The sequence below is a fragment of the Erpetoichthys calabaricus genome, chromosome 3 (genome assembly GCF_900747795.2).
Source record: "Erpetoichthys calabaricus chromosome 3, fErpCal1.3, whole genome shotgun sequence".
Lineage (NCBI taxonomy): Eukaryota > Metazoa > Chordata > Cladistia > Polypteriformes > Polypteridae > Erpetoichthys > Erpetoichthys calabaricus.
Window position 1 is genome coordinate 2,691,370 of NC_041396.2, and position 23,139 is coordinate 2,714,508.

At 42.4% G+C, this 23,139-nt stretch overlaps 1 protein-coding gene across 3 annotated transcripts in view; it reads left to right on the top strand.

Annotated features, from left to right (window-relative positions):
- The window catches only part of ptk2ba (protein tyrosine kinase 2 beta, a), a 386,610-nt gene that overhangs the window by 303,693 nt on the left and 59,778 nt on the right, over positions 1-23,139 (top strand). For all 3 annotated transcript variants that reach the window (XM_028796341.2, XM_028796343.2, XM_028796338.2), the window contains exons 20-21: positions 5,499-5,588; positions 14,563-14,767. In XM_028796341.2, the coding sequence (XP_028652174.1) occupies positions 5,499-5,588; positions 14,563-14,767 (295 nt within the window). The remainder of the gene's footprint in view (positions 1-5,498; positions 5,589-14,562; positions 14,768-23,139) is intronic.

Below are 23,139 nucleotides of genomic sequence, written 5' to 3' on the forward strand. Positions count from 1 at the left end.
AACGTTAACATTATATAAAGTTATTGTCTGTTTTACCTTCATTGTTATCACTCTTTAATTTAATATTGTTTTTTGTATCAGTATGCTGCTGCTGGAGTATGTGAATTTCCCCTTGGGATTAATAAAGTATCTATCTATCTATCTATCTATCTATCTATCTATCTATCTATCTATCTATCTATCTATCTATCTATCTATCTATCTATCTATCTATCTATCTATCTATCTATCTATCTATCTATCTATCTATCTATCTATCTATTGTAAAAATAAGCACAGAGACAAGATAAAGGGTTGGGGCTTCCGGCCCCATATACTGTACAGTATGCCAAAACCGAAAAAAACAGCACTAGTTCAGTACACATCGACATTCGACAACAAACGGGGAAACTGGGGAACATTTATTGTGGGGGACCGGAAGCCAATCAGAGGAATGCTGGGTAAGGAGATGAATGGTCTTCTGGGAAACGTGATGTCATCAGAGGGAAGGAGAATGAGGAAGTGTTGTTATTGTGGGAGTATTAGGGTGTCGGCGTTTCCTTCTTTCTGGGAAGAAAAGAGAGAGAGAAGTATTTATTTTGTGACCATCAGAGGGCACTTTCTCCGCCCAAACCCAGCACAGACAGACGCAGGACACACGTGCATCACACACACTTTTATTTTTTTTTCTTTTTCCTCGCCCACCTACAGCACAGTTAAGCACAACCGCAGTACACAATGCACGCTTTTCTTCTCCCACCCGACTCTGGCTCCTGCAGTACTGGCTCCTTTTATAAAGCACCCGGAAGTGCTGCATGTGCTCATTGACCTACTTCTGGCAGTACATACGGGTGTGGTGGAAGTGCTGCAATTAAGGGCTCAGTGGCAGCTGCAGCACCCCCTGGCGGCGCCCACGGAACTCAACAGGGCCGCATCAGATTCCACCTCCCATGGAGCCCTGCAGGAGTCCGAGGCACAGCTGCAACCCAGGATAGAAGCCACCTAGCGTTCAAGGGGAGGTAATGCTCTGGATATGCTCCCTCCCCAGGTTCTTCCAATGTAGAGGTGTCCCGACCGATAGCCACAAAATATCTATTATAACAAAAAAATCCTGGAACGAGACAAGACTTTTTAGCCTGGGATGATACTTTCATTTCCCATGAGTCAAGACTTTGTGCCAAGAGATTTAACCATGCCTGGGGCCGGAAATAAAAGACAAAGAGTTAACGACAAAGTAGAACATCGTAAAGTATTCAAAAACGTTGGCACGTGTGGAACGAGCCCCGGACACAGACGGGCAGACATGTGTTAAGCACCACCACATGTTTATTTACAATAATAAAGTGCACCCAAACCCCAAAACTCCCCCAAAGTCCAGGCCTCTTTCACTCTGCCTCTCTTCAGGTCCGCCTCCACTCCTCTCCTCCAAGCTCTGTCCTGCTCCTCTCCCGACTCCAGCCATCAAATGGAGGGAGGCGGCCCCTTTTATAATCACCTGGATGTGCTCCAGGTGCCTCCTGACAATCTTCCGCCGGCACTCCCCAGTGTGGCGGAAGTGCCGGCTGCGCACCCGGAAGCACTCCGGGTATCCCTGCTCCTCTTCCCCCCAGCACTTCTTGGTGTGGCGGAAGTGCTGAGGGCCAGGGCTTCATAGGCATTGGGGCGCCCCCTGGCGGTGACCACAGGCCCTATAGGGTTGAGCGTCAAAGCTGTGTACCCATGGTCCTCAAAGCCACCAGGGCAGTCGCCCCCATGTGTTTTGGGGGAGGCGTAGCCCTCCTGCAATCCTTCTTGGCGTCCCGGCCGGGTACCACCCCCACACGATACACATGTAGAGCAGGTCAGAGATAATGGAGGTTTAAAAATTCAAAAGTCTCAAAAACTGATAGTAAAGATCGCATTAGCGCTAACAAACAGAAATTATTACTCTGTGAAATAGCAGAACAGCGAAAAGAGATTGAATATATTGTTTGGATTTAAACTTTAAGTTGGAGATTTGTAGATCGTCTATCAGGGAAAAGTCGTGTTTCTTCCCAATGAAGAGGCGTATCTACGAGAATGAAAAGATTGATTGTTTGGTGAAAGTGAAATCCACATACGCTAGCGGCAGGTACATGAAGTGGCTGGCGCATATCGCAGGCTGGGGGGCTGGCGAGCAAAGTGAGCAGGGGGGCGAAGCCCACTAGTATATATATAATTGTAAGAAGTAGCCAGGTGGGTAGACAAGGTAGAGACACAGAAAAAAAGTTTGGAGTACCACCCTGGTATCCCCCTTTAATGATCAAGACTGGCTGATTGCGTGAATCACAGGAGCTCTGTCGTCATTGTCAGGTTAGCATCTGGCACCAGAAACGAGACGTTCTTATATTCTGAGGACCAGAAGGGGCCGAGTTTCTCAGACGGGCAGCAGGATCAGTCGTCCCCCATGGGAGTATTTTTCTTGGCTGCGGGTAAGAAAGGTGAAAATTGCGTCAGTGCCCCCTCTCATCCTAGGGTGGTATTGCTTGTGTGAGGTTCACACACACACACTAGCTGTGCTACCCATGTAAGTTGAGCTGAAATGTAAATAATCAGTGTTAATGTTTGCAGTACACCATCTATGGAATGTATTTTGTCATGCATGTAGTAATGAAACTGCGGTGGGCTGGCACCCTGCCCGGGGATTTGTTCCTGCCTTGCGCCCAGTGTTGGCTGGGATTGGCTCCAGCAGACCCCTGTGACCCTGTGTTAGGATATAGCGGGTTGGATTGCATTATTCATTCCTACAGAGGACACATTGCAAATATTTGTTGTAGTAAAATGCATTACTACAAATGTTTTTGATGTATCATCTGTTGGAATGACAAATGTATATGTCTGTATTATATGACATTTGGTATGCGATTCATAAAAGCAGTGTTAATATCTATGATTCTCCTTCTGTTGGAATGACAACTGCAAAGTACTTTATTACTGCAAATGTTGCGTTGGAGAGGCAGAGACAAATACTTTTCTTTTTATTAAAGCAGATATAGTACACTGTGTTAGAGAAGAGGCCTGTATAAAAAATGGCACTCTGTTTAATAAAAGGGCTGATCTGAACTTGAGACTGTTTCCTGTGTCGCTGTCTCGCGGTGTTGGGGCTCAGGTACGCCCCCTAGTGTGCACACTCGCTACATGAAACAAAAAAGTCTGTTGTCATTTATAACTGAAGTAGTCCATTCCTGACCAAATGACAGCTGAGTGACCTAAAATGTGCATTAACAGAAACAGCTTAAATAGTCAACTTTAACACATAGAAGGATGTGACACAAGTGACATCTAGTGTTGGATCAGCTGATGTGCTACAAAGTGGATGTACTGTAAACTCTGTAATCAAAGATGCCTTCAGTGTTTAATGTGTGTATCCAACTAAGCAGTACACATCCATTGTTTTCACTTTCCTGTGCACATTTTAAGAGTACAGAACAGAATATTATGAGATGCACAGAATATAAAATGATTACCTCGGGTAATTCTTGTACTTTGTAAGTATAATAAAATCAAGTAGTGGTGCTTCACGCAAAAAAGGTTTCTGAATCACCAAGTTCCTTTATTAGATAGATAGATAAATAGATAGATAGATAGATAGATAGATAGATAGATAGATAGATAGATAGATAGATAGATAGATAGATAGATAGATAGATAGATAGATAGATAGATAGATAGATAGATAGATAGATAGATAGATAGATAGATAGATAGATAGATAGATAGATAGATAGATAGATAGATAGATAGATACTCCAGCAGCAGCATACTGATACAAAACAATATTAAATTAAAGAGTGATAACAATGCAGGTATACAGACAGACAATAACTTTGTATAATATTAACGTTTACCCCCCCGGGTGGAACTGAAGAGTCTCATAGTGTGGTGGAGGACCGATCTCCTCAGTCTGTCAGTGGAGCAGGACGGTGACAGCAGTCTGTCTATGAAGCTGCTCCTCTGTCTGGAGATGATCCTGTTCAGTGGATGCAGTGGATTCTCCATAACTGATAGGAGTCTGCTCAGCGCCCGTCGCTCTGCCACGGATGTCAAACTGTCCAGCTCCATGCCTATTTTGGTATATTTCATAATTTTCAGAACAGAAAACTTGTAACTGGTTACTTAAGATGATGTTTTACTTATTTTAGGGTTGTCAAAGTTCGAATGTTAATACACGTGATTATCTTTAAAGGTATAACGCATTCAGTTTCATTATTCACATTTAACACGCGCGTAACTTGATGCCCCTTGCTGTCTAATCTAATAATATTTTCAAAATAGTGGCTGAGGCATGGGGAAGGTAAAAAAAATTAATTCTATTTTTAAATTGTCCCTAGATAGCTTTGCTTTTAAATAAACATGTAATAATAATAATAATTCATTACATTTATATAGCGCTTTTCTCAGACCCGGGAAGCGAACCCACACTCTCCTTACTGCAAAGCAGCAGCACTACCACTGTGCCACCTGTGAGGACAATGTACTGTAGATAATTGAAAGTGTTTTCCAGTTGTTACGTACAGTAAAAGTCCTGTCGTTACACGTGGGAGCAGCGAGTCTTCAACAGGTATGCTACACAAGCAGCTCTCTCATGGTACACGAGGAAATGCTTGATGGCGTAGCTTCATAACAAAGCAGATTTCTAGCTGCAGGCTGTGAATTTACAGGCTCTGAAGGCTCAGGGTCAGGGGTCTGTAGCGCAGGTGACTGACCTCCAGAGTGAGACACCATCTTCTGGGAGCGCCTTGCTTTTAGAGCTCCTGGACCAGGAGGGGCGTAGTTAGTTACCGTCAGTGGGCATCTTCACCGAGCTGTGGGTGATAATAGAGATAAGAGAGTCAGCGATATCACCCCCTGGTATCCAGGGGTGGTAGTGCTTATCTTAGACCCTCTGACGCACATGGGTGACCACATATATATTTAGTTTTAATCAGGTTATTAATGTCTTAACTTGGGCTGTGCAGAGTCACACTATCATGATGAACTTCACTATCTGAAATGCTTCACCAACTTCAGATGGACGGACTGCAATAAACTTAATATATTTGGAATAACACAGAAATGCAAAGTTTCCAACAGCGGATCCCCATCTGTGTGTTTACTTTGCAGAGGCACAAAAGTCTGGCAAAAAAATGATGACTGAATGGTCAATGACCATTCAGTGTATGGCTATAAAACTAATAATGAAATGAAAACACTTTTGTCCTATTCATTGTTGCATATTCTTACTGTCACGGCTGAGAGACACCATCCAGCGAGGTCTGACAGTTCTTACACATCCCCTTCAAATGGGACAGTGGAGTCACGTATCAAGGATTTATTTGAAAGGCACAAGTCTTTACAGTCTGAGCAGCAGAGAAGTCCTACAGCAGTCATATTCAGAGAGGACTACTGGACAATCCTGAGCTACCCCGGTTAAACACGTGATTAATTGAAAGATGTTTTATGATTCACAGTGAAAATTTTCTATTGTCCACCTAAATTTCTTTGTTTCATTTTTTTGGCAGCTTCGGTAACTCGACTTCCTATCAAGTGGATGGCTCCAGAATCGATCAACTTCCGGCGTTTCACCTCACCGAGTGACGTCTGGATGTTTGGTAAGTTTGCAGCCTGGAAAGGGAACATCTTCATAACTAATTATTAACACTGTAGAGTTTTCTCAGTAAATAGCTATGCTGATATATTCCGGCTTGACATGTTACGGTGTGCCAGTGCCACATGGGTTGGACAGAAGGAACCAGACCCACAAGAGATGGCCAGAAGTTATGAAAGACCATGCAGGGGATGCGTTATCACCCCAGAATGCTAGATGGCAGCAGCACTCCATATCGGTGCCCATTTGGGATACCAGCAGGGAATGCTGGGAAATGTAGTCCGGCAACAGAGCTCTCCTGGGGACCATGGGTGCCGAAAGGGGGAGCTGCAGGGAAATGAGTTTCCTAATAAGTTGGACTTCTGTATGACCCGGAAGTACTTCCATCGGGCAATGGCCCTGGCATCTGAAGTACTTCCAGGTCCCTAATAAAAGGGACCACACTCCCTTGTCCAGGTGAGTCGGAGCTGGGAGGACGTAAGCAACACTCAACTGGAGGAGGGCAGTGCAACCGTGTGGTTTGTGGAGAGAGGCAGCCTGTCTTGGTGCTTTTGTTACTTCGCAGAGGTGAATTTAATAAACCTTCCGTTATTTGCGTGTTCATGTTCAGGGGTTTTGGGGATCGCTGACGCCCCAGTTTCCATCACCAGTGGTTATTTGGTTTTCAATTTAACACGTATTACCTGCACAAGTATTCAATTATATGACATTTTTATCCAAAGCAGACAAAAGGTCATAGTATTTCGACTTTCTTTGAGGCCCACAGTGAGCCAGGAGTGTGGCAATGGCTGGTCAAAGGTTGGTCAGTAACCCATCAAAAACGTTTGACTGCCCAGCTAAGCTTTAGCTCATTAGTTGCCCTCCTTGCATATTCCAAATGCCTACCACACCCCAAGGTGAAATCCTAGTTGTGCTGCTGCAGGGGGTGAGGGTTGGGGGTTGAACCTGTAGCCTTGTATTTGATAGTTCAGCGCCTTTACCACTAGGGGGCGTACAGCACCTGTTATTAGACTGTAGGTTTCTGCAAAGCAAATTCAAATGAATATTTGAATGCCTGTCAGTCCCTTTATAACTAATATTAAATATGTGGTAAACGCCCTGCCCGGGGTTTGTTTCCTGCCTTGTGCCCTGTGTTGGCTGGGATTGGCTCCAGCAGACCCCCGTGACCCTATAGTTAGGATATAGCGGGCTGGATAATGGATGGATGGATGGATGGCTGATATGTTCAATCAAGTCAAACAATGAACTTACCTAATAATACGTTTTTGAATATATGTTGTTAGGTAAGTTGTAAAAGTACCCCCAGTCCTATGTCAAGGACGTTTGTACCAAACTGACCCGTAATCAGTTTCCATCTTTTTGTTGATGAGCTTGTTTTGATGTAACAGCTTGGGCCCGAAAAAAGAAACAGTCACAGCTTTCTGTCTTTTAATAACGAAACCAAAACTGATGCAAACGTTGACTCTTGGGATTTCAGTACCTCCACCAGCTTAACAGTGCACCAGCCCTTCTGTGCTGATTTATACGATGAGGGCAGACTCGTTTCCAACTGTCATTGTTTTTCAAAGCTTTCTTACAAAGGAGTATGTGTAGTTATTAGAAGAGAGAAAAACGTGACTGTACTCCGTTTATCTCACTTTGGTTAAAATTAGGTTTCTTTATTATACAAAAAAGCTTTATAACACCACATTATGTAATTAATGAGATCGATACAATTTTGTTTTTCCATTTTTATATGAATCATTATTCGTGCCCAATTAAATGACACAATGCATTAATGATAAGCAGAAAGAAAATATACGTAATTATTTAGGGGCTGAAAAGAAAGGTTGTCATAGTCAGGGTACACAAAGCCTTCAACTCCGACTTCTCAGTTTATGGTACCACCAACTCTGACTCCTCTATTTGTTATTAGGCTTGTATATTTACTACTAGCTGTCTCCCGCGGCTCTGCACACGTAGTGAAACAGGACAAACTTTAAAAAAATGTAATAACTTTTATTGAGAACAATTTATATTGATAGCGTTCACATCTGAGGGCCTCTTGATATTCAGTATTTTTGGTTTTGCTATCAGGAGCGAGACTGTAGCTGTGATCTGTTTGCGAAAAATGTAAAAAGTTGGCAAGGTATCTCTGGCCAAGTGAAAGGGTAGGTACGCTCTAATGTCAAACCCTGGCACTGTAGCTGATCATGTTCAGCTCTGACAGGAGAGCGCCCCCCGTGTGGGGAGAACACCACGTGGCCGTGATATCTCTGCCAATGAGCAGATACCCTCTAAAACACGTGTAGCTCTGATCTCTCTCTCAAAAACGTTAAACGTCACTCCTTAATAATATCTATATGATAATGTCTGCTGAACAAACGGGTATCGCTAGCTAAGTGGAGGCAAGGTTCACTCCAACACGTGGCAAGAGGTAGAGCGACTCAAACGGAGGCTGGAGTGTCAGTGAGGAGGGCACTGCCTGGCTCCCTACTCCTGAGGTCTCGCCTCCTCCTCCCCTCGGCCCGCAGCTGCTCTCTCGGACTAAATCAGTGACACACCTGAACTATAATACTTAGCGCAATGAGAGAAGTCGCAAAATCAACTGGAATGTTCAAGCAAATTATAGAAATAAACCCAATCTAAATCCTGTAAGTGGTTCTCTCATGAAAAACGGGCAGACATACAGACAGACATTGGATTTTATATAAATATATATATATCTAGAGAGAGAGATTAAAGAAGTTGCAAACACTGAGTACCATTAAACAAAAGACAGGCAGACAGACAGATGTTGTATTTTATATATATATATATGTACACTGTATATATATATATATATATAGTATATACTGTATATATATATATATATATATATATATAGTATATATATATACAGTTGTGCTTGAAAGTTTGTGAACCCTTTAGATTTTTCTAGATTTCTGCATAAATATGACCTAAAACATCATCAGATTTTCACTCAAGTCCTAAAAGTAGATAAAGAGAAACCAGTTAAACAAATGAGACAAAAGTATTATTTATTTATTCACAAACTTTCAAGCACAACTATATAGTGAGAGAGAGAGAGAAGATGAATTAAAGCACACAACATGCAAGATACGCGGCATTTCATCGCTGCCAGCGTGAATCATCAGGCTGCCTTTCAGCCCCTTACCCTGTTAAAGTTTGGGTTTGAAGGCTGCAGCGATGCCATTGTGGCTTTTTTATATTATTTACTAGCCATCCCTGCCGGCTTCACCCGCGCAGTAGTGAAACAGGACGAACTTTAAAAATCAATAAACAAACAGGAGGGCGGCATGGCACTCCCAGGTCCTCCGTGCGTGGAGTTTGCATGTTCTCCCTGTGTCTGTGTGGGTTTCCTCCGGGTACTCCGGTTTCCTCCCACAGTCCAAAGACATGCAGGTTAGGTGCATTGGTGATCTGAAATTGTCCCTATTGTGTGCTTGGTTTGTGTGTGTGTGTGTGTGTGTGCCCTGTGGTGGGCTGCCCGGGGTTTGTTCCCTGCCTTGCGCCCTTTGTTGGCTGGGATTGGCTCCAGCAGACCCCCGTGACCCTGTAGTTAGGATATCGCGGGTTGGATAATGGATGGATGGATAAACAAACAGGTATCTCTAGCTAAGAGGAGGCGAGGTACGCTCTAAAACATGGAGAGAGGTAGAGCGTCTCGAACGGAGGCTGGCGTGTGAGTGAGGAGGGCTCTGCCCGGCTCCCCACTCCTGACGTCACACTTCCCCTTCAGCCTTTGTCTCGGATTACCGTGAATATATAGGTACTGCAAGCGATGTACGATACTTAGTGCAATGAGAGTAGTTGCAAAATCAACTGGAATGTAAATTCACCTCAAGTAAATTACAGAAAAAAACCCAATCTAAATCCGTGAAGTAGTTTTCTAGTGAAAAGCAGGCAGACATACAGACAGACAGACATTGGATTTTATATATATTTATAGACAGGATATATTTATACAGATTAACACTGAGTAACATTAAACAAAAGACAAAACTTAGAAAATTAAAAAAGAGGCTGTTTTTATCAAAAGACAAGAGGACAAAATCCTGTAATTGAATTTGTATATATGAAATTTGAACACATTACGTTTCCTTTCCAATTTCAGAATCTGGCGTGACCGATTCTTTAATGTGATTTCAGATTGCACCTTGATGCAGGTTTTACTTCATTTGAGATTGAAGTGTTGACAGGCTAGCAGTTAATTAAAGGCCATTGGGTTAGGGAGCCTTGAAATTTGAAAGGTGTCACACAATATGGTAAAAATAAAAGTCTACTGATTTGAAGCATGCTGTCTAGTGCCTGAAGGCGCCTTCCAATTGAAGCAGACTATGCCATGTTAATTCTCAATTGTTTATTTGGAAACCTCTCCACCTTTTATTTTCCTCAGCATCTTTTTTTAAAGAATGTGTGTCCGCTTATATTATACTTCTCCCTATCACTTGAGCTGCACATTTAACTTTCTGACCTCCATCTTGCTTTAACATCCAGTTGGCACAAGATGAATTTCCAAGAAGACCAGCTTGTCAGTCCTGCCTCTAAGCTTTCTACTTATCTTTTTAATTTTCTTTTGTAGAACAGACAGCCTGCCCACACATAAGTAATTCAAAGTCCATTGTGAAAACTGGATCTGGTCCAGCTCTGACCAGGCGCTTATCCAGACTCTCAGAGAAGTCAGCTCCATGTGCTTCAGTTGTGAGACTCCCCATTACTAGATCACACCCGTCTGTCTACCCCTGAGTTGAGTTCAGCATCAGAACGCTGGGCCTCTTTGGTTCTATCAACCTAAACAGATGAGCTTCCAGGTGATCGAAACATCTGTACAGAGCCCAGAATTTGGTATGATGGACATCATGTGCCTTCAGTTATGCACATTCTTCAGACAGCGACCATCTTATTTTACTTATCTGGACTGAAATCTCCTTTTATTCCACTACTGGGGTGCCCACAATCTCACTAAGTTCTCTAGTGAAACAAAGGCCCCCTTCTCAAATTGAAGAGCAATACAATGTGGTCATCATCTAGTCAGTCTGTAATTCTATGACCAGTCAGATATCGGAGAGTGTTGCACAGCAGTAACAGGGTCGCTTTAGACATGTGGAGTGGCAAAGAAAATGTGGATTACGTTTGCCAGTGTAACACCAGAGTGACTGGCATGGGGTGGTGTATCTTCTTTACTGGCAATTGGACCCAAATTTTTCTAAGATAGGGACTCCAGTTCTGGCCAGTGCAACCTGAGGAGAAACATATACTGAAATGTTCCCAGGTATACCTATGTCTGCTGTGCCTTAAATCCAGACAGCAAAGAGACGGCCATGGAGTTCTGGCCCTGTAAATGCCAGTGGTATGTGGAAGGGTTCATGGACATAAGACGTCAGCAAAGAGAGAGCTTGGGTATTGTCCTGGGCTCAAATGGAGACCAGTCTCTGACCCAGATGATCAGGGTGCTTGTATTCTGGAGGATTAGCGTTGGCAGAGGCACAGCTGAATGGAGAGAGAGCGAGACGGCAGAGTTTGTAGACCAAAAGGTACAGAAGGTGACAAGAGAGTTTATTGCAAAAATACTATGGTGGGTAAGTGCGTTAGCACCCAAGGACACAGAGGGGCAGCTGGTTATCCACCTGAAGCTAAGCATGTCCTTGGCCAGTTCTTGGATGGAATACTATCTAGGAAAAGCTTCAATTGCTGTCGGATGAGGTGTTGGTGAGACCAGCAGGGGGCGCGTACCCTGTGGTCTTTGTATGGATCCCAATTCCCTAGCGCAATGACGGGGACACTCTGCTGTGAATATGGCACCATCTTTCGGGGTTGAGATGTAAAACTGAGGTCCTGACTCTTTGTGGTCATTAAAGATACCTGGCCATTTTTATCCTGATGACCTTTCTTAATAGCCCACCATGTCCTAGTCATTATGGCCCCTAGTCATCCCCTGTCTCTGATTGGCTAACACCACCTAACAGCTCATGTGTGGTCAGCATACTGGCACAAAAATGGCTGCCGTCACATTCTCCAGGTGGGATGCTACACATTAGTGGTGGTTGAAGTGGCTGCACACTCACTGAAGCACTTTGAGAAGCAAGAAAAGTGCTACTGTATAGAAATATAAAGTTTTATAATTTTTTTTTTCTTTTTCAGTACCATGAGCCCCCATTGCTTACGCCTCTGTTTTGTTATCAGATTGTTACTGAAATATTTATTCCCTTTTCATTACTTTAGTCTCTTGGCATTTACTTTGGGTTCAGAGATGGCGGATCAGCACCCCGCTGGCCTCAAACCTTTAAATAATTAAAAGTCCTTATCTCCTCATTATGTTTTAAACTATGGACGCTGAAGTCGATAACAACAAGTGACAAAAACAACAATTTAAAATAAAAAGCAATTTCTTTATTCTTTATTTTTGGTGAGTTAAAGAGACTGCTGCCCCCCCATTCCTCCAAAGAGACTGGAGCCCCCCAGCAATCTGCAACAATCTGCAGTCTAACATGGGGGCTCTCTCTATATACCTTCTTCATGTATTAAATAAAATATACATGGCAGTTCATTTTGAGGTCATACACAAATTATAAAAGCTTACTACTCCCTGAATTGGAATGTGCACATTGCTTCTTTCAGATAAAGAGGTTATCAGAGCACTCAGAGTTTTAAGAAATAGGCTCAAATAACTTTAAGCATTAATTCAGAAACTATCACATTGATTTTGTGGAACGAGCCCCGGACACAGACAGACGGACATCATATTAAAGTCCAACACACGTTTATTTACAATATTTACAACTCTTTTATCATGTGCAAACCCCAGTGCCACAGCACCAATCACCCCAGTCCAAGCCAACACCACAGTATGCCTTTCTTCAGGCCTCCTCCTTCTCTCTCCTCCTTAGACCTCGTCCTCTTCCACCCGACTCTAGCCACTCTGTGAAGGGAGGTGGCCCCTTTTATAATCACCCGGATGTGCTCCAGGTGCTTCCTGGCAACCTTCCACCGGCACTCCCCAGTGTGGCGGTAGTGCCAGCTGCGTACCTGGAAGCACTCCGGGTGTCCCGACTCGTATTCCCCCCAGCACTTCCTGGTGTGGCAGAAGTGCTGGGGTCCAGGGCTCTCCAGGCATGGGAGCGACCACGGGCCCTTACAGGTTTGAGCTTCCCAGCTCCGTACCCGTGGCCCCCAAAGGAACCAGGGCAGTCGCCCCCTCGTGTTCTGGAGGAGGTACAAGCCCTCCTCTGGTCTTCCTGGGCGTCCCAGCTGGGTACCACTCCCAGCCAGGTGCCACAATTTGTAATATCACAGGGTGTTCTATTAGTATCAAGAGGTCAGCATTTTCTCATAAAAGAATGCAAGTTAGTCCCTTAAACTGTGCACAAGCTTAATTCTTTTTCTACCTAAATGAAGAAGTGTGTGCCTTTCCAAATCATGTCCAGTCAACTGAATTTACCACAGGTGGACTCCAATGAAGCTGCAGAAACATCTCAAGGATGATGAGAGGAAACAGGACGCACCCAAGCTCAATTTCGAGCTTCACGGCAAAGGCTGTGAATACTTATCTACATGTGCTTTCTCAATTTTTTTATTTTTAATAAATTTGCAAAAACCTCAAGTAAACTTTTTTCACGTTGTCATTATGGGGTGTTGTGTGTAGAATTCTGAGGAAAAAAATGAATTTAATCCATTTTGGAATAAGGCTGTGACATAACAAAATGTGGACAAAGTGATGATGCGCTGTGAATACTTTCCAGATGCATTGTATGTCTTGCCACATGTTGGAGTGCACCTTGCCTCCGCTTAACTAGCGATACCTGTTTGTTCAGCAGACATTATCATCTAGAGATTGTTAACGAGTAGCGTTTGACGTTTTTGAGAGAGAGATCAGAGCTGTGTTTGTTTTAGAGGGTACCTTGGCAGAGATATCACGGCTACGTGCTTTTCCCCCCACGCGGGGGATGCTCTCCCATCAGACCTGAACACAATCAGACACAGTGCCAACGTCTATTGATTTTTAAACTTTGTCCTGTTTCACTACTACGTGGGCGCAGCCACGGGGGACAGCTAGTCAGAAGTAAAGATTTATCTTTGCCCCGCCTGTCCAGAGCACACTGTTCCAGAAGGCCTGGTCTTTGCCTGGGTGTTCATGGGCAAACTTGAGTCTTGCCCTGATGTTCTTTCTGTTTCCTTCTGGTACACACCCCCCCCCATGTCGATCTCATTTGTGCCGCATCTTTCTAATGGTGGACTCATGCACTTTGACATCAACAGTGACGAGAGCTACCTGGACGTCCTGTGATGAGATTCTGGGTGACCAGGCGTGGACAAATTGGCAGCTGTTTGAAATCCTCACCACTTCCAGACGGTGAATTGGCTGTGTTTTCTTTGTTTCTTTCTGATGATCTCCAAGAGCTTTTTGGATCTTAGCACTTTGATAACACACACTTTGGACAACAAGAAGCAAACCAAACTGAACATCTGAGGTTTAAATAAGACAGCATCAGGCAAGAGCCTCTCAAATAATCTTTTGCATCTGATACTAGTTTGAGGTGTTCATAAATCGAGGGGTGGTCTTACTTCCTCCACATATGACATTTGGATTTATTTTTATTTCAGATTATAGAGTGGACTACAAAAATGTGAATGTTACATGATGTTTGTTATATTAGATCACCCTTATCTGTAGATGCCTTTAAAGTGAAGATCAAAACTTGTCCACGTATGTTAAAAACGGAAAACCACTTCCTGGGATGTACTTACTTTTTGACATTGCTGACCTAATAAAATGGCCACTGAGTGTATTATTTGTAAATGTGTCCAGCTCTCTGAATTGTATAAGTGGAAATTTAATATGTCAAAATAAACTAAATTCAATTCAATATTTTTGTCCAACAGGTTTCTAGGACTCGTTTTCACATCAGCGTAAAACCTGCATAACTAAGAAAGAATTCCACTACCTGAGGTTAATTCTCTGTGTGTATTTATTTCAGCTGTCTGCATGTGGGAGATTATGAGCCTTGGAAAGCAGCCGTTTTTCTGGCTGGAAAACAAGGATGTGATAAGCCAATTAGAACAGGGAATCCGCCTGCCCAAGCCTGAGAACTGCCCTCCTACGCTGTACACGTTGATGACCCGCTGCTGGACCTATGACCCCTCCGATAGACCCAAATTCACAGAGTTGGTGTGCAAGCTCAGGTACGGAAAACATTGTCTGTTTGTAATTTTTATTTAAATTATGACAAAAAGAGGAGTTTCACGGAGCAGAAAAGTTAAAACCAAAAGTAAAGGACTGGAGATGTGTGTTCTGTTCTCTCAAAATGATTCCAAATTGAACCCTGTGAGCGAGTAAGAGTGAGTCTGGCTGTGAGCGTTTATTTGGAGTTCAGTGAACTAGCATCATGTCCAGGTTGAGTTCCTAACACGAGCCCAATGCTTGCAGGACAGACTTTGGTACCCCTCAGCACTCAACTGAATTAGGCAAGTATGGGACATCATGACAGCCCAGGGACTTGCAGGTTAGGTGAACAGAATAAAATTCAGGGATGATACTAAAAGTACGAGAGAGCCCGCTGAATCGTCGCTTTCAAATGGAAATGCCATTAACAAATATTTGGACATGAAAACAGCATATGAAGGCTTAAAAAGATGAACATCCACATTACAAGTAAGACTTCATGACCAACACCCTCTAAATCCTATAGATAGATAGATAGATAGATAGATAGATAGATAGATAGATAGATAGATAGATAGATAGATAGATAGATAGATAGATAGATAGATAGATAGATAGATAGATAGATAGATAGATAGATAGATAGATAGATAGATGTGAAAGACACTATATAACATAAATACAGATAGATAGACAGTCCCAGTGAGGCACTACACAAGCGTAGTTGGTGTTGGTGTGTCACAGAGAGATGATGTGCAGCATTGTTCATAATGGCACTCAGTTTTGTCTTCATTCTCTCCTCCTTTGCTATGACTTTCAAGGTGTCCAGAGTGTATCCCATAACTGAGCCTTCACTTTTATTTAGTTTGTTGATTCAGTGGGACTCCCTGAAAGTGATGTTACTAGCCCAACACACCATACTGGTCATCACAGAGTTGTAGAAGGTGTGATAAATGTCACTTCCCACAGTAAAGGAACATAGTCTCCTAAGCAGAATCGGCCTGCTCTGCCCTTTCTTCTCTCATTTCTCTGTGTTCCGAGACTAGTTCACAACATGTCACTGATGTAGACCCCCAAGTACTTAAGGGAGTGGACCACCTCTACATCCCCTCCTTGAATTGTGATCGTACATTGAGACTCTTTGATGCGACAAAACACAATGAGCAGTTCTTTGGTTTTGCTGATGTTAAGATGCAGACAATTTTCTTTGCACCCAAAAGCAGAGTTCTCCCCCTGACTCTTCTCCTCGGTCTCATCCCCCTTTATCAGTACACCCCTTAACTTCAGAATCACCTGAGAATTTCTGCAAGTGACGTGACCTGCTGTTTTATTTCTAGTCGGAGGTGTACAGAGTGAAGAGAAGAGGAGACAGGCCTGTTGTTTTTTGCTGCTCCTGTGTTCCCCATGAGAAACTGCTGCTGAATGCACCCTAGTGTGTGTGTGTGTGTTTGCATGTGTTTGCAAGTGTTTGCGTGTGTGTGTGTGTGTATTCACCCAAAAATAAGACTGACGCCTTTTCCAGGTGTTGTTCCTTCCTTTACTAGGATAATCTCCAGCTACCCCATGACCCTGCCCGGGGTGCGTGTGTTAGTAAGATGGATGAATGGATGTTAACGTTATATCGTTGTTATGTTCTTTCTTTCTCTACATTTAATAGAAAGTTTTTTTAATGTTTTTGAATTTTCCCAAGCTCCATCTGTTTTCTGAACATTGTTTACTTCTGGATATAAGTGAAATTTAACACTATTCCTAAATAAACAGTGCCTTGGCTGGCCCATGTGGTGGTGTTAAGCATCTTGTGATTCGCTGACATTTCATCAGCTGCTTCTAATCAGGCTGCTTGATTATGTCCACCTGTGCATTAGTTTGGTGAAAATAAAACAGATGACGAGAAAGCGATTACATAAATAATATTTCTTTTCTTTTCTTTTGTGTGCTGTAAGGCAAGTCATTTTCTCCAGCTTTTCAGCCTCCGCCTAAATAAACAATACACCGTTCTCCTCCAAGATCAGGGTTTGACGCTGACAGACTTTATTTTTGATATTTTTCCATATTTACCACTTTTTAAAAAGCGGTCCAAAGTGGGCCATGTGGACTCCATCCTGACACGAGTGGACGCTAGCCAGGAAGGCACATGAATGTCCAGCCATAAACTCACATGGGGCCAGTTTAGAGATCCCTGTTGACTTACCCAGATGTCTCTGAGCCATGAGAAGAATCTAATACGTACCCTGGGACAACATGCAGATTGCACGTAGCAAGCGGCCTCCTATACTGAAAGTGACCTCAGCCCAAATGTCGTGACCTGACATTGTAACCCCCCTGGAATTCATTTTCTGTTCTGAAGCCGGCTCTTCTACTGCAGTAGTGTAAAGGCCTGTTTTTCTAACCCTGATGCAATATCCCCAAAAGTTCAGTTCATGTAGGTAGATGTGAACACATCAATCGCACCCTGGTGTGAACCCTTTGAAAACAGTGGTCTTGGTGGGCTACCGAGCGAACCCAGGAGCAGGTCACATGAGGTATGAGTGTGATCTGACACAGAGCCGATCTAACTACATTGATTTCTGTGCATTACGTATGAAATGGTGTGTGCTGTTGTAGTCACGCTAAGCACCTGCTGTCGGTAATTAGAGAATCTCATTCACAGCATAACGAGTCACAGGTTAACGTGGAACATTAAAAACAATAAAAATGTAAAAATAAATACTCAAATATGTACAGCACAATTCACATAAAACAACTCACATGATTACCTGCCTGTGACTCACGGCCTCTCGCGCCTGCACTTGGACAGAAACCATAAGGAGAATAAAAAAGGTGTAAAGCCACTTGTGATCGGTAGTGCTGGGCGGTATACCGGTTCATACCGAAAACCGTTTTAAATTTTTTTTGTGATATGGATTTTTCTTATACCGCAACACTGGTTTAAATTGCCTAAACGACGTTCGGAACGTGGCGCAACGGGAAACTGTTCAAGTGGGGACATTTTTCACTGCTACACCGCTAAACACAGATTTGTTGCACTAGGGCTCTTTTTCACTGCTACACCACCAAATAGTGGGCGGTAGCATAGGTATGCCGCGCGGTGAAAATGGACTTAGAGCTGAAAAAAATGAGTCACGTCTGTCGCCTGGAGATGCTTTAGTTGACAACAAGTTGACTTTATTCTCGTACTTTGTCATTAAAGTAGAACATCGTAAACTAAACTTCATCGTAAAATGAATATTTAATTTACTAGATTTTCTCAAACCCCATCATAAGTTATATAGCACATTAAATGCTTTGTGTTAAGTGTTCCCCGAGCTTCTTAAACTGACTTCCTCTGCACTAAGAGGAGGCACCGGCACCAGCAGCGATCGCCGCACAGAATCCATTCACATAATATTCATGCTCTCTGAACATTTAGAATGCCAAGATAAATACTTGATATAAATTCTAAATGTTCAGAGAGCAGGAATATCTGGGACAACTGGGTCGGGGAACACAACACAAAGCATTTAATGTGCTACATTAACTTATGACGGGGTTTGAGAAAATCTAGTAAATTAAACAATGATTTTAGGATGAAGTTTAGTTTACGACATTCTACTTTAATTATAAAGTAAACTATGAGAATAAAGTGGAAATGTCGACTTTATTCTTGACATATAGTTTTTTTTTTTTTCTTCCCTGTGTCCGTATTTTTTTTTTCTTCACTGTGGCCCTAATACGATTCTGTAGGGCTATACCACAAATATTATTTATGTGTATAGCTTAGCTTGAAGCAAGGTCCATATTAATGCAGTTTGTATAAATGATAGTTCAGTTGGTAAAGATGTCATAATAATAATAATAATAATAATACATTTTATTTATATAGCGCCTTTCCCATGCTCAAGGCACTTACAGAATATAATAAAGAACGGCAGCGTATACAGTATATAGCACTGTACAAACCAGATAAATAAATAAAGAAGATTAAGACAGTGAATTCTGTCATCACCAAGATTGCACTTGTTTTATTTTATTTTAATTTGGTGAATACTGTGTAATGCACCTGGCTTTTGAAGCCTTGAAGTAATAGTGCAACTATCAGTAATAATACTATTATTCATTTATTGTTATTATTTATTAGTTTAAATATTATGCAGTTTAATGATGGTAAAGTTGTTTAAAAAGTCACTTTAACGTGTCAGTGGACAGAGACTGTTAACATTAACAGAAAGTGTAGTTGTTTTACAAAAAATATTTATTTATTCCTTTTCTAAGATATGTTTAGTGCAATACAACTTTTGATAAGCACTTTTCCCATTGGGATTAATAAAGTATCTATCTATCTATCTATCTATCTATCTATCTATCTATCTATCTATCTATCTATCTATCTATCTATCTATCTATCTATCTATCTTCTGGATATTTTCCTAAGTCTACATACCTCTTTGGATGGTTGATAATATGTTGTCAAAATTATAATTTAAGTTTTTGCAAAATTTGTTAAATAAAAAGGTTCTATATTTTGACTGCATCTGTCATGCAATGTGATTTCCTTCTCTTCATTAGTGCCACCCCCTTGAAAAGTATCACTTTATGGGGCAATGCAAACCTGTATTAATATTTGTGTGCACATTAAAATGTTTTTTTTGTACAATGTGCAATGCTCTTGACAGTGGAATAGGTTATTCTTAGCCAGTAATTGCAGTGGAAAATGTGGTTAACATCCACTCATGCATGGGAAAAAAATACCGTCAAATACCGTGAAACCGGGATAATTTAGAAAAATACCGTAATATAGAATTTTGGTCATACCGCCCACCCCTAGTGATCGGGTCAAACAAAATACATACAGAGGTGGTGAGAAATGAATGGCAGTGCCCTGTGAGACCAACGAGACTAGACCCCCTAAATTTACAATCTGAAAGTCATGTGTGTAGTTGGGGGCTTCCTCTTAATGCAACTGCTTTATCTCTGCCATATGTAGTGTAGTGTACGACTGGGGCCTTCACACTGGAAGGACCAGGAGAAGGAGCGTATCCAGAGCATTACCTCACCAGGAGTGCTAGGTGGCAGCCTCCCCAACCTGGGTTACAGAGGTGGGACCCCCTTAGGACTCCATGAGAGCTGGAGTTTGGTGCAGCCCTCTTGGGTTCCATGGGTGCCACCAGTTGGTGCTGCAGTTGCTGTTAAGCCCTTAATTGCAGCACTTCTGCCACACCCAGAAGTGGGTCGACGAGCACCTGGAGGACTTCCGGGTTTCCTATAAATGGAGCCAGCAGCCACTACTCCGGGAGCCAGAGTCGGGTGGGAGAAGTGGAGGAAAAGAGAGAAAGAAGAAAACATTTGGTGCTGTTGTGTTTGAGACTGTACTGTACTTGTGGGAAACGGGAGAAGGCATTTCCCACGAGGAAAAAAAAAAAAGCGTGAGTGCTTGACTTGTGTCCCGCGTCTGTGTGAGTCGGGTTTGGACGGCAGGAGTGCCCTCTGCAGACCACAGTAGTAAATGTTAATTTATACATTCCAAAAAGAGCATTGTTAACAAACATTTACACCGACGGTCAAAAGTTTTAGAACGCTATAAAGTTTTTTTGGTTTTTATGGAAATGCACTCCGTTTAATGTCTTAATGTTACATGAAATCAAGGCGTGGAACAAATGAACAGTGGCAAATATAAAAAATAAGTCAAGGAATCAGTAAGTGTACAAAGTTTTATTCAGATTTTTGATTCGTCAAAGTAGCCTGCACCTTTTGCTGATATAACAGCCAAACACACACATGGCATTCTTTCTAAAAGAGAAATCAAATATTAGTCAGCAAGATCTCCCCAGCACTGCTGCTGCACTTTGTGTGTTGCACTTGTAGGTTGCTTTTCTTTCACCCTTCTGTCCAGTTCATCCCAAACTAACTCAATGGGGTTTACGTCTGGAGACTAAGCTGGCCAGTTCACGTTTTGATGTGTACCTTCTTGTTCTTTTCTTTTAGCACACAGTTGTGCTTGAAAGTTTGTGAACCCTTTAGAATTTTCTATATTTCTGCATAAATATGACCTAAAACATCATCAGATTTTCACTCAAGTCCTAAAAGTACATAAAGAGAAACCAGTTAAACAAATGAGACAAAAATATTATACTTGGTCATTTATTTATTGAGGAAAATGATCAAATATTCCATTATTTGTGAGTGGCAAAAGTATGTGAAGCTCTAGGATTAGCAGTTAGTTTGAAGGTGAAATTCGACTCCGGTGTTTTCAATCAGTGAGATGACAATCAGGTGTGAGTGAGCACCCTGTGTTATTTAAAGATCAGGGATCTATCAAAGTCTGCTCTTCACAACACACTTGTGTGGAAGTGTATCATGGCACGAACAAAGGAGATTTCTGAGGACCTCAGACAAAGAGTTGTTGATGCTCATCAGGCTGGAAAAGGTTACAAAACCATCTCTAAAGAGTTTGGACTCCACCAATCCACAGTCAGACAGATTGTGTACAAATGGAGGAAATTCAAGACCATCGTTACCCTCCCCAGGAGCGGTCGACCAACAAAGATCACTCCAAGAGCAAGGCGTGTAATAGTCGGCAAGGTCACAAAGGACCCCAGGGGAACTTCTAAGCAACTGAAGGCCTCTCTCACATTGGCTAATGTACATGTTCATGAGTCCACCATCAGGAGAACACTAAACAACAATGGTGTGCATGGCAGGGTTGCAAGGAGAAAGCCACTGCTCTCCAAAAAAAACATTGCTGCTCGTCTGCAGTTTGCTAAAGATCACGTGGACAAACCAGAAGGCCATTGGAAGAATATTTTGTGGACGGATGAGACCAAAATAGAACTTTTTGGTTTAAATGAAATGAGTTCTGTTTGGAGAAAGGAAAACACTGCATTCCAGCATAAGAACCTCATCCCATCTGTGAAACATGGTGGTGGTAGTATCAGGGTTTGGTCCTGTTTTGCTGCATCTGGGCCAGGATGGCTTGCCTTCATTGATGGAACAATGAATTCTGAATTATATCAGAGAATTCTAAAGGAAAGTGTCAGGACATCTGTCCATGAACTGAATCTCAAGAGAAGGTGGGTCATGCAGCAAGACAACGACCCTAAGCACACAAGTCATTCTACCAAAGAATGGTTCAAGAAGAATAAAGTGAATGTTTTGGAATGGCCAAGTCAAAGTCCTGACCTTAATCCAATCGAAATGTTGTGGAAGGACCTGAAGAGAGCAGTTAATGTGAGGAAACCCACCAACATCCCAGAAGCTGTTCTGTACGGAGGAATGGGCAAAAATGCAGGACTGATCAACAGTCACCGGAAACGTTTAGTTACAGTTATTGCTGCAAAGGGGGGTCACACCAGATAATGAAAGCAAAGGTTCACATACTTTTGCCACTCACAAATATGTAATATTTGATCATTTTCCTTAATAAATAAATGACCAAGTATAATATTTTTGTCTCATTTGTTTAACTGGTTTCTATTTATCTACGTTTAGGACTTGAGTGAAAATCTGATGATGTTTTAGGTCATATTTACTGTATGCAGAAATATAGAAAACTCTAAAGGGTTCACAAACTTTCAAGCACAACTGTAGTTCTGACATAGCCTGGAGATTTGTTTGGGTCATTGTCTTCACGTAGGAAGACAAAAAACCAGAAGGCATTGCGTGGTGCTGCAAAATGCTGTGGTAACCCTTGTGATTCAGAATGCCAGTCCTCAACTCTGCCTCCAGCCAAAGAACGTCAAACCATCACAGTGCCTCCTTCATGTTTGATAATTGGTGACACACACTGAGGAACCATCCGGTCACAAACACCCCGCATAAATGAAGCGAAGATTTCACATGTGGATTCATCGGTCCGTAAGGCTTTCTTCCAGTCTGCAGTGGTCCACAGCCGGTATTTCAAGGCCCTGTTTTGTCCTTTAATCAATGACTGTCTTCCTGCCACTCACCCTGTCAAACCTGCAGCACAAAGTCTCCTCTTCACAGTAGGTGCTGACATTTGCGTTTTTCGATGCTTGAAGCTGTTGTGCTGTGAGGTGCCCTGTGACCACGCGAGCAGGTGACCCTCAGAAACTTGTCTTCTAATTGGGTGGTGACTTTGGCTCTGCCAGATCTCTTCCAATCAGCTTCTTCACAGTTCCCAGTTCCCTTTGGATTGTGTAGGACACCACTGGACTCACTGACACTTTTTTTTTTGCAATTTCTCTTCTCGGGTAATCAAAAGTCAATTGTCGTTTTCTTGACATTATCACTGGAGTATTGTCCAAGTAGCACTTCAGAGGATGTAGTAACACAGTCTGCTCCAACTCTGCTTTAAGACACATGTTTTTAAGTAATGAACAGAAGTTGTGACACCCGTGCAGACGGTTTGTTTCAACTTTCAAGACTTCATTTAATTTAATCGCTGCAGAACATCTGT